The sequence below is a fragment of the Glandiceps talaboti genome, chromosome 8 (genome assembly GCF_964340395.1).
Source record: "Glandiceps talaboti chromosome 8, keGlaTala1.1, whole genome shotgun sequence".
NCBI lineage: Eukaryota > Metazoa > Hemichordata > Enteropneusta > Spengelidae > Glandiceps > Glandiceps talaboti.
In genome coordinates this window covers 14,571,900-14,584,433 of record NC_135556.1, presented here as the reverse complement: position 1 = coordinate 14,584,433, position 12,534 = coordinate 14,571,900, and the positions used below count along the sequence as shown (strand labels likewise).

At 35.9% G+C, this 12,534-nt stretch overlaps 1 protein-coding gene across 1 annotated transcript in view; it reads left to right on the top strand.

Moving 5' to 3' along the window:
* LOC144438520 (cyclic nucleotide-gated channel alpha-3-like) overlaps positions 1-12,192 on the top strand; it is a 44,296-nt gene extending 32,104 nt beyond the window's left edge. The window contains exons 3-4 of the mRNA XM_078127580.1: positions 8,632-8,858; positions 9,407-12,192. Of these exons, the coding sequence (XP_077983706.1) occupies positions 8,632-8,858; positions 9,407-10,821 (1,642 nt within the window). The 3' untranslated portion in view covers positions 10,822-12,192. The remainder of the gene's footprint in view (positions 1-8,631; positions 8,859-9,406) is intronic.
* Positions 12,193-12,534: the final 342 nt, after the last annotated feature.

Below are 12,534 nucleotides of genomic sequence, written 5' to 3'. Positions count from 1 at the left end.
ATTTCTTTGTCGAGGATCAGTTCCAATGTGTAGATGTCATCCACTTTCAGCAAAGATATATTTTCCCGTTTACACAGTAAATTAGTAATGATAATAATTGAAGTCTTTAAAAAGCGTCTCTACGTCTCAGTACCCTTAAAAATAACGTTAAAATGTAGATACATGCTTAGGATGACAATAGCAATTACAGCAATTTACTAGGCTAAAATGATGAAGAGTACAAAATTTACAAAACTAAAAAGGACAATAAGACATGAAATTAGGTGACTACAATAAGAAGAATTTCATTAAAAAATGATGCGGCTAAAATGAGGATAAAATTGCATAAAAAATCACATCCTGCAGTATTGCTTAAACAGATAAGTTTTAAGATTGAGTTTAAAAGATTAAGTTGTACTATCGAGGGAATGTTAAAAGGAAACTTGTTCTAGAGGAGCCATAACTGAAAAAGCTCGGAAACTATATTTTTGTAGTACTAGTTGTATCTTGTCTATCACCAATATCAGTAACACCAAAGTTACACAATAGTACATGTAGAGTTACGCTGTAGGGAATTTGCGCGTTTAGGTAAAATGACTTTATAAGAAGATGGACGTGTGCGCTGTGGCACGTAAACCTCTACCATTGACACGCATGTAATAATGTGGGTATTCACCCCGAAGAATTTTGATTATGGAAAGGGTAATTTTGATCTTGAATCTCTGCTGTATTGGTAGCCAATGAAGATCGAATAAAAGAGGTGTGATTTGTTCAAATATCTTTATCTGGGTAATGATGCGGGCAGCTGCATTCTGCACAGATTGAAGATTATAAAGCTGGAAGCCATTGATATTACGAGGGCATAATGACTGACTTCTCTGTGGTAAGGATGTCAATCAGCGAGTGAATGTTACGATTTTGTATTAAAGGGTGAAACATACAGATCTACAAATGCTGATGTCTGACTAGTCATGGAGCCATCAGAGTCGTAGCCTACCTGTAGTCTCGAGTCTGGTCAACACTGCCTATTCTCAAGTCTACCAACAAACTATAAAGCGCAAGTGCTAAATCCCCCAAACATATCTTTCGCAAAAACTGAAATAAATTGTTATAACGTCAAATAAATCAGGACATCCCAACTGTCTCATTTCGTTGATAATAAATTCATGGTTAATGCTACCAAACGCATCTTTGATGTCAACGAATCCTACTTTTGAAATGGAGAAAATATCTAAGCTGAGGTCACGTACGTTGTAACAATCATTAGTTTGTAAGTTCCATCCCACGGGTTCGCCGACCTAACCCAATGACATTTTAACCCTCTAAGGTCTAGGTATACATTAGAAATTTATTAAACCTCACGTATTTTACATCGAAAGGAACGTTTAGTGATTACCCAAGCTGATTCGTTAGCGTCACTACTCGCCGAGTGTATGAAATGTATCTAAAGCTTCATCTACTAATGTATAGTTTATGTCTGGACTAGTTAATAACATTTTGATTATTTTTTTTAGACATTTCAAAGTAACCTAGAATCAGACATTGCCATTATAAAGAACAGCAATACAGTACGAATAAGTCCCCCAAGAGAAATCTAAGACAAAATTTTTTTTTTTTACTTTTTACTTTTATGGCGATGAAAATTTCAATTTAACATTTACCCTGCAATTATTGTATCGTATGAAATTGGAAAGTGGAAGAACCTACAATCTACTTTGTATAAACCATGCTGTTTCCCTTTGTGTGATTTATACGTTGTAGGAAAAAGTTTCCCTCTGAGCTGTTCTTAATATTGGACCACATAAACTTTGCAATTCGCATGCATATAATCAAATAAAAGACACAATAAACCAAGCATAAGTTCTAGCACACTTACAATTACAAATCGACAGGAATGAATACCCGTGCGTGGTCTATTGGCAGTATAATCAATTGTGTATGCTCTAGGTCGTGACTTAACTAAGAGTTAACATTCTGTTTTGTAAAGAGTTACATGATCTCATCAACTCATAATTCATAGAACTCTTATCATTGATTATGGTCACCATAGCAACTACAGAGTCATGATGTATCAAAATGATTGTGAAGTCCTCAAAGGATTTTGATTGACAGTTTGGGTTGTTTCTACAGGCACAATTCATCCTTCATGGACATATACTTGTATGATTTTCCTTTTCTGTGCAAGATTTCTTGGTTGCTTCAGTTGACGTGGAGTTGACGTCATTCAAAACTGTCACAACAAACTTATCACATGATTTATTAACTACATCTATCACCCTGCCAAGGACTTCAACTTTTTCTACGTTTTGATCGCTTCGATCTGTGAAAATAACAATCCTGTCATCAGTCATGCGCTGAACATTTTTTTAAATATATTTTAAATTTCGAATTATTTCATGTTGTTATGTAATAGAAATACGTCTTACTAATCATATGTTCTCTAAATCTGCATAGCAGACGAAAAATCAGATTTATCAAAATGTCAATCTGTATCTTCCACTCATCACGTTTGATCTGTGAAAGATTACTTCTTATATGTAGTATAGATTTCATGAGACAGATTTTACAGACTCAAACTCAGAAAGCAAGATGGTGGACATCTGGAACGTTTCAGACGTTGAGACTTATAAGGCAAAAGGAAGGAAATAGGCGGTTGAACATCCTTTAGTTTACAGTATTATTATAATTTATTGAATGTAATACATTGTAATTTTATTCTACCGTTACTCCTTAAATCAGTCCCTAGTAAATATCAAGATCTTCAAACGCCCACGTATCATGGTCCTTGTTGAAGAGAGTGTAGCCTAGCTATAGTCTGTACAGACGGCTGACGCTACTGTTTCAGCTTTCAAGAAAAATCTGAATGGCAGTTAGGATAGCTGAAATAATAGTGTCAGTCTTCCGTCAAGGCTATAGGTAGGCTGAAGAGATCGAAGAGACAAAACTAATTCTGTAATATCAAATTCGTTACACAATGCAGATACAATGCTGACAATACCATCTCGTGACATTAGATCGTGTGCCAATACTTAGAACAACCACAACTCCTTCATTTTAAAAGTATAGGCGTTTGCCTTAGTCTCTACTCTCCAACGTATATGATGTAAGCCATCATAATACTTGAATATTCAGCATTGCGGCGACTGGACACCACAATTGTCGTCATATCATCCAGAACGACAGTCGCAGAGTCGTTCATGCTGCCATTCTACGATCCTACAAAACCTAGAATAGCTGTAATGTTTAAACTGCAACGTAATCGGTACTAAACAGAGAGATGGTCTATGACATCGTATAGCGAATGGTTTCAGATCATTCATATATTTGGGTCTTTGGTGTATTGATTTCTTTTACATCGATCAACATTCATGAAAGGTCGTTACAAAATTTCGACATCAATTACAAATGTAATTAGACTTTCTTATTTGACAGTTTTTGTATGTTGACATTGCGGAGACTGATTTATCTTGATGATAGGTGACAATACTGTACATATACAATTCACATATATATTTGAATGAATGCATAGACAATGAAGATCATTAGTATAGATGGAGATAATATCTCCCATTATCTTGTGTTCGTTGAGATTTATTAGAATCTGTACGTTCTGGGAATATAAATGTATCTATTACTAGGGGTTGGATTACACTTGTCAAAGTACTAGAAGTAAATTGCTTTTATAGGGAAAACAGTGCCGTGTATTTGGTTGTTATATTTACTAACAGAAATAGTCCTTGCTCTTAAAATTGTTTTAAAATCAATTTTTTTTCCTGCAGCTGCTGTTTTTCATCGTTGGCGTTGTTGTTGTTGTTGTTGTTGTTGTTGTTGTTGTTGTTGGTGGTGGTGGTGGTGGTGGTGGTGGTGGTGGTGGTGGTGGTGGTGGTGGTTCCTGTATTGTCTGTGTTGTCGTTTATTCTTGTCCATGTTGTTATTTTACAATTTCCTTAGGTACTACCCTGCCATCAAATGACTGAATTACAGTAATGTAACCTTTAGTAAACGCACCTTTCACTTTTTTCGCACGAACGTCAGAAGTTCCCTTCATCACGTTTTGTATGATCACGTCCACGTGAGCGTTGCACTGAACTCAATGAATGAATGAATACAAAACGCAAGTCACCATTATAGCATTGGACCAAGTAATAACTATAATCACCACCTTATATAAAGCACTGTGAACTTTGTCCTTTGAGTAAAGAGATGTCTTGTATGACATTACTTGTTATGTTTGTGTTGATACAAAATCTGAGAATGGGTGTATAGATCTTTTGTAGACGCCTGCCGTAATCCTCGTGATTTTGCCAAAATTTGCCATTTCGACATTTCATTAGAATACAAATTGATATTACTGTCAAACATATTGTAATGTAACGTGTAGGCCTTGTTTTTGGCTTTCTTAGACTTCGAGGAAAACTGCACGATATGAGTCATACACCGCAGGGTAGCGCCATTAGAATCAGGGATGCATAGTCAATACAAAAAACATTGACGATAATTCTCGTGGTCTTATTATCGTTAATATGACTACAGTATACTGTAATACAACGAAACGAAATGGAGGTCTGAAAAGAGATTATTTGAGACAAACTGTAAGAGCATACAGAATCTAAAAGGATCCCCGCATGCAAACTGTATACGGGTTCAGTCAAATTATGAGAGGAAAAACAGTAGTTTTGGAGGTACAGGCGCCATGATGGAGCCCAACTAATGATGAAGACGTTTAGCCAAATGTGAAGTAAATCGTAGATTAGACACTTACACTGAGTGGAAGTTCATTCCATGAATTAACCATACAACGTAGAATATGTTGCCTTGGGACTATACATTGCTTTACGTTTTCTTGTGATAACCTACATGTTCTAAGGTCATGTAAACTACATCATTTCTAGTCATTAATGTTTGATTGGTCCATTATTCATTTACCCACGTTTTTAAACACGCTATATGTCTCAGTTTTAGTTGAGAACCTTATATAAGGTTGAACCTTATAAGGATGTATATACATCTTTGTGTGTGTGTATTTTGGTTCTTTTACATATGATTGAAGCAAAGCAGTCTAATGCAATGGTGCGACCAATGTGACCAGGTTTGGGTGAGAATGTGGGTGTATATCTGAAATTAATAGATGAGCATAGACTGATATAACGGAATATCATCAACTCATCCCCACAATATTATGCTCCATGGCATTAATAGGAAATGCAACGCGGCACTAAAATAAATTCCCAATACCTAACCCCAGCATCTACCACGTGAATAGTCAGTGGTGGCATGTTATATACCTTGTTGTATCCAAACAAAATTAATACATGGCAATTAAATAAACAAGGCATGCATATATTGGTAAATAAAAGACTTGTTTACACATTTATAACGGCCCGACCTTTCTTCCTTTTCTAGTTCATTTAAAACATTGATCTAAACGAAGTAAAGCGATCATCCTATTCCTTACACTTCAAGTTACAGTTCGCTACACATTCCATGACACATTGCATTGTTTTTGTGAGATGCGTTCAGATATTGACATCTGAATATGAATAAAACATCACGGCACGACTCAATCCATGAAATGTGAAATGTTGCAATTTACGACGAGGAATCTTATTACTGTGGGCACTCGGGTAGAAATTCAAATTGGGGTATTACTGAGATATTAGAATTTCACTTACAACGTGATTATATTGATGCATCGACTTCACATGCAGACTAGAAATTAAACTTGAATAAATGACTGGCAAATGTCTATTCCTTGTAGATGAGCATCATGTCCTTGCCCCTGAATAAGCAAAATACTTGCAAAAAACGAGTAGCCATGAATCTGTTTTTACTTAAAGATGTGGCTTAGATGGCGTCGATAGAGAATCTGGACAGCACCGATAGCGTTCAAAATGGCGGACAGCTCTTATTTGATGTGTCTGCGTAAATGCACATGATATGATAATAAAAGTCTGATTTCGAAAATGGAAATATTATAAATCGTATTTCATGTGCTGATAGAAGATTTTCTTTTTCTTTTTGGTAGAGACAGAACATTATTAATATTGTGTATATATGAGCAGAAGGGTTAAGGTACGTTTGATGAAGTGATCACGTGACATCATTTCAATTTGTTGAACGATAAAAGCCCAATTTGTCTTGACATGGCACGAGTAGGCCGTTTATATACTGCATTAAAACATTATTCAGCGGTGGTGTACAAGGATATAATACTTAGAAAAACGGTTATTATTCATTAAAAGACACTTTCATAAAATTACCCCATCGGAAATCGAAATAAGGCGTACAGAACTATCCTTTGTAGGGTGAAAGGATATATGTAAATGATACTTATGACAGTCATTCCAAATTTATCAAGGTTTCAGTTATAAGCTTTTACTGGACTTTCGTTGTATCGACATATTAGTGTACACTGTACGTGGCTTATGAATCATATTTTAGAGCGTTTTCTGTGTTTGGTTGAAAACAACTGTCTGACAATTTCATTACCTGAACGTTATTAATTGCAATGGGGTATTTTATCATTAGTAATATTAGAACGTAAATCCTGGGGCAAGATTGTAATATATTGCTTTAGTCAGAGTCTACACTGGTATATTAATACACTTTCCAATTAAAATCATCAGATATTTTATTTCAGTTGGTATTAATTTCAGGTAAAATTATGATATATCATCAAAGTACAAATGAGAAAAAATAAACTCATGTGATGGGTAATGCCAATGGTTATATTAAAATGGCACATATGAAACCGTATGTATGTATGTATGTATGTATGTATGTATGTATGTATGTACATGTACGTATGTATGTATGTATGTATGTATGTATGTATGTATGTATGTGTCTGTCTGTCTGTCTATCCAGCCATCCATCCACCTATACATGCTCGTTTGTTTGTTTTAACTGGCAAGAACGATTTATCAGGACGTACGAGATTTCCATTTGGCATGAGTCGAGAGTGTGATAACTGGACTGTCTTTCGAGTTGTCTACCCCCCCCCCCCCGTTTCTTCCCTATATTTCCTCTGATTTTTACCTTAATTTCCCAACTAGTTGATTGGAGTTAATGTTTCTGCATGTCATCTTTGTTTGTTATTTGCTAACTCGTTGCTGCCACATAACTTTTAATATCGAGTCATTTCGCCATATCCTATTACATTCTTATTGATATCACTAATATATACTAACTGCAGCGTTTTCAAATGCATCATTTCAAGATCAATTGTTCAAATTCATTCAACTATTGCCAATAACTATATCGCTCCTACTGTGGCATGGTAAGCCATATGTTCCTGCGGCACTCTATACGAGTGACGTACATTGTTCTATGTTAGCTGGTGTATATCATTGTACTATACTGCCCTTCAAGAGTTCTTTCTCCGCAGAGAAATATTATAATCTTTTAATCTTTTTTTTAACCACCTTATGCCGCCATGCACTGTTTATTGTTGTCACGGAAACCTCTTTTTATTAGACTAACATATAACTGAACCTCTGGGGTACATCGATCTGACCTGCCCGTTAGTCTTAAAATATGCATTTGTAGTGATCAAGGACAATGCTACGAGCGTACTTTCCATATGTGGTAATACTTAGGAGTGATTTTCTGTTAAATCAAAGTACTTCACTGAGAAGTGTATTTGAATTTTTATTAAATCAAAACTCCACCACGTCGAGAAAACATCACGAGTATTTTTAATACTGTGAATATTTACTTGTACATCTTGTTTTTATATGTATACTTATAATAACCAACATGCCGGTAGTGATAATGAATCTCATGCATCGTAATATTTCTCTTTCCAATCAAAATCTAACAGAGTCAAATTAATTGCAAACTATAAATTGCCGTTAACCTGTGACCGAGCAATGCTAGAACTCCATCGTAAATAACCGTGCAATAAATGCAATAGCAATATCTGGCTGGTTTTTTTTTTCTCGGTATAGGTCATTGACATGAACAGGTAGTTTATCTAATTTCTTCGTACGATCGGTACATCATGAATTAGGAAAACAAGTTGACAAATTTCGAGGAAGTCAAGGACTTGATTTAATAAATGCCGGTAGCGCGTAAAAAGAAGGAAAATTACTTCCGCTGGAGGTTCAGTATCCTTTAAGGGATTTTGAGATAAAAAAAAAAAAAATACTCGCATTAGAAAATCATAAAGTATAGAAAAATGTACAACTTACAGTTCTCATTGTCCAACATTGTCGACAAAATAAAGTTTAGCCAGTGATGAACATTGAACGTTTAAAAATGAAATGATCACCACCACCACCACCACAACCACCACCACCAACAACAACAACAACAACAACAACAACAACAACAACAACAACAACAATAACTGTTACTGGAACCACCATCACAACAAATGCTATAATTGTTTCGCAAACTGTTGAATGTTCTTTATTTAAAATTACATACTTGTACCCAGGACTTGACTGTTTTACGATTAGCTTTCATTTGGAGCCAGAATTAAAAGACTGTTCAAATTATATAGCTCGAGATTCTTCTCTTCTGAATTGAACAGCATAAATATTATATTCAGTATCAACCTAAAATCCAGATACTAATATGTTTTATAGTTCCAATTTACATACATTCAAAATTTGACAATTTGTGTGTTTGTTTTCCTTTCCTCCACAGTGCTAAGAAGCATAGACGACCGTTTACTTTTGTGATAGACCCGACTGAAAGTTTCTACTACCGTTGGCTGTTTGTCATCTCTGTAGCTGTTTTATATAATCTCTACCTCATCATAGCTAGAGCAGTATTCAAAGACTTACAATCTGAAAACCTAACAATGTGGCTGATATTAGATTATTTGTCTGATTTTATTTACCTACTGGACATGGTTGTCAAGTCAAGAACAGGTAGGCCAATCACATTGCTCTTCTACCACGCATGCGTAGACGTGCCTAGCTTGCTTTTATCCCTGGTCGTCATGGTGACAAAAAGGGAAGTTATTCGAAGAAAGTAAAATTGTATTTTGCCTACAATCCAGGCGATTGGGGATTTTGAATTTTGTTTTCCCCTCTCAAATTCTTTTTTTTTTTAAACTTCAAAATTCAAAATCCCCAATGACCTGGATTCTAGGCTAAATTGTAGGGAGGGGGATTGTTGTAGTTGTTGAAACCGTGTTGGGTACAGGTGCTCATGAAGTTGCTAGGATATAAAGTTCTATATGTATGAGGCTTCATACAAAGAAATCCATCAATAACGCCTGTGACTTTGGGAGTGATATACAAGTATTTTTTCGATTTGTTCTGTTTATTTCTTTGAATGTTTCATTGTACCATTTCCTGAATAGAGATATCAATTATAACTGACGCCCTGTACTGCATATATAACACCTAGTATAATTGAAATTTAAGCAAAGAATTTAGTAACCACCATGAGTGTTTCGGTTATTTTCTGACAGGTTACCTTGAGCAGGGGCTTCTCGTGGGAGACAAGAAGAAGCTTCGTATGAAGTATTTTAGACAACCTGACTTCAAAATTGATTTACTCTCTATCTTGCCAACTGACATCTTTTACATTGTCACCGGTCTTAATTCGCCATGGTTACGACTGAATCGCCTGTTCAAGGCACCCCGAGCGTTGGAGTTCTTCGACCGCACAGAAACACGAAGCAACTTTCCCAATTTGTTTCGTATAGTCAACCTCATTCTCTACATCATGATTATCATCCATTGGAATGCCTGTGTGTTCTTTGCCATCTCGGATAGCATAGGCTTTGGCACCGATGATTGGGTTTATCCGAACATTACAGTACCTCCCCATAACAGTCTGACCAGAAAATACGTTTACAGTTTGTACTGGTCAACTTTGACTCTGACCACAATCGGAGAGACGCCACCTCCGGAGAAAGATGTTGAGTATGCATTCGTTATCTTCGATTTCTTAGTTGGTGTATTAATCTTCGCTACCATCGTCGGTAACGTCGGTACTATGATTAGCAACATGAACGCCACAAGAGCCGAGTTCCAAACTCGAATGGATGGAATTAAACAATACATGCACTTACGAAAGGTCAGCAAAGACTTAGAACAAAGAGTCATAAAGTGGTTTGACTACATATGGTCCAACAAGAAAACTCTTGACGAGGAAGTCATTTTAAAAACACTTCCGGATAAACTACGGGCTGAAATCGCCATCCATGTACACTTAGACACTTTAAAACGGGTTACGATATTCAAAGATTGTGATCCGGGTCTTTTAGTTGAACTAGTGCTGAAACTTCGCCCCCAGGTGTTCAGTCCCGGCGATTACATTTGTCGAAAGGGTGATATTGGCCGTGAAATGTATATTGTGAAGACGGGAAAACTTAGTGTTGTTGGAGAAGACGGAAAAACAATTTACGCCACGCTGAGTGACGGTAGCTATTTTGGCGAAATTAGCATACTCAATGTTCCGGGTAGTTTATCGGGAAATAGAAGGACTGCTAATGTACGAAGCGTGGGCTACTCGGATCTGTTCTGTCTCTCGAAAGATGACCTCCTGGATGCTTTAAAAGAATACCCGGATGCGAAAAGGATCTTGGAAGAAAGGGGGAAGACGATCTTGATGAAGGATGGTCTAATTGATGAGGAAGCCGCCAAGAGAGGAACGAAATCGAAAGAACAGTTTGAACAGGAAGAGAAAATAGATCGTTTGGAATCAGCATTTGACAACTTACAGACAAAATTTGGTCGATTGATCAACGAATACAGTAATGCCCAGATGAAGATGAAACAACGTATCACAAAACTAGAGAAACGAATGAGGCGACTTAAAGATAAAGACTTAGAAGATGAACTTTGTCCGTCAAGTTTGGACATGGGTGGTTCAAATTGATAAGCCACACAGAAAGATATAATTGTACTAACATCTATTGTGTGACGTCACACTCTGTTCAAATATAATGCGTCGGCCAATCGTCAGCACATAAAATATTACGTTTTAATAGACAAGCAGGGTATAGATCATCTCAGACTTTTAGCAATCTACTCAATCTGGAATCTCTACCGCAAAGTATGTACTTATTTCAACGATGGTAAATAGACAGACCTGCTGATGAGATTTCGAAGAAAACAGACAGTAGAAAAAAAGTCTGAAATGTATGCAAATTACTATAAAACTGGAAGGTATCACCAAATAAGTACAAATTGAGTGTTACAATGACGTCATCATCTATTGTCTGGTTGTGGTTATTTTAGGTTATGAATATACAACATTCCATCGAAGCATTTACTCGTTAGTTTTGGACACCATGTCTACTCGTCAATTTCAACATACAAATGCATCTTCTTTGTGTATGATCCTTTACAATTTCGCTTGCTTTTATACAACTAATCAGTCTTATAATAGCCTCGGATTTGGCTGCAAATTAAACAGCAAATACCTCCTGGTAATACGGCAGCTATCAAAACTCTGAGAACGGAGAGAGAACGGGGTTAAATTCGTTGTTCAAATGAAAACTAAACCGCGGATTTTGTTGGGTTTGTGAAATATACAAGATGAAAACGTTAGCAGTATAGTTGCCATGGTGATATTCATGAGTATGAATCACTGACGATGACAAAATATATCCATTCCACAAATCAAAATGCAAGTCTATCTTGTATTCAACTTAATGATGAGGATTTGTCTTACATTCCTTAGACACATTTAAAAAGTCACACCGCTGCAGTAATAGAATGTACAATACTAAATAACACGTTCGACTTACAGCATAATTTTTAATTTATTATTATAAAAAAAAACCATGACAACAAATAACTTTATTCTCGTGTATTGTATATAATTGAATTCTTCATGATCAGTTGCGCAATTTATTCTATTGAGTTTTTAATGTATAATTTTAAGATGGACCTTATTTCGTTCAGTATGAATGTATTGTTTTATGTGCAAGGGTAAAGGATTTTACGATACGCATGCGTGGGATAACACAACCAAATGTGTGGGGGAGAAGAAAGGGGAGGGGAGGTGCATCTATTTCATTGCCAATCACATTTCTGTATTTTGAATTGTGTACAGTATGTAAATTAAATTTCACTGATTGGTTGTATATATATATCACAATATATAAGAAATGTACACATATCTAGCACACTGTTGTATCTCCTTAGGGAGCCTACATGTACATGTATATTTCAACACTTTTGTCTGTATATAGAGTGTTATTTATAATGTTAAATTCTAGTCTGGTTAAAAAACGTCCTTAGAAAGAGAAATAAATTCACATTTTAAATCAAGATTTGTTTGGTACGATTTTATCACATAATGCATTCTCCTCTTGAAAGCTTTCCCATCATTTCATCAGACTTTACGTGTTTTTAATCATGTCGAGATGCTATTCTCATGGCGAATGAATGTGTTATTTCGTTCTCTGACTGAGTAAGAGCTACTTCGTTTTGGTTGTTGTTGAATATCTAATATTTGGTAGTAGTAATGGCATTAGGATGCACACAGCGCTTACCAAATCAAATCAGTGTGACTTTATAAAAAAAAGAGACTGCATTCATCGCAGAATGATAGCAACAATCCTGATTAGATTCAAAAGTGATG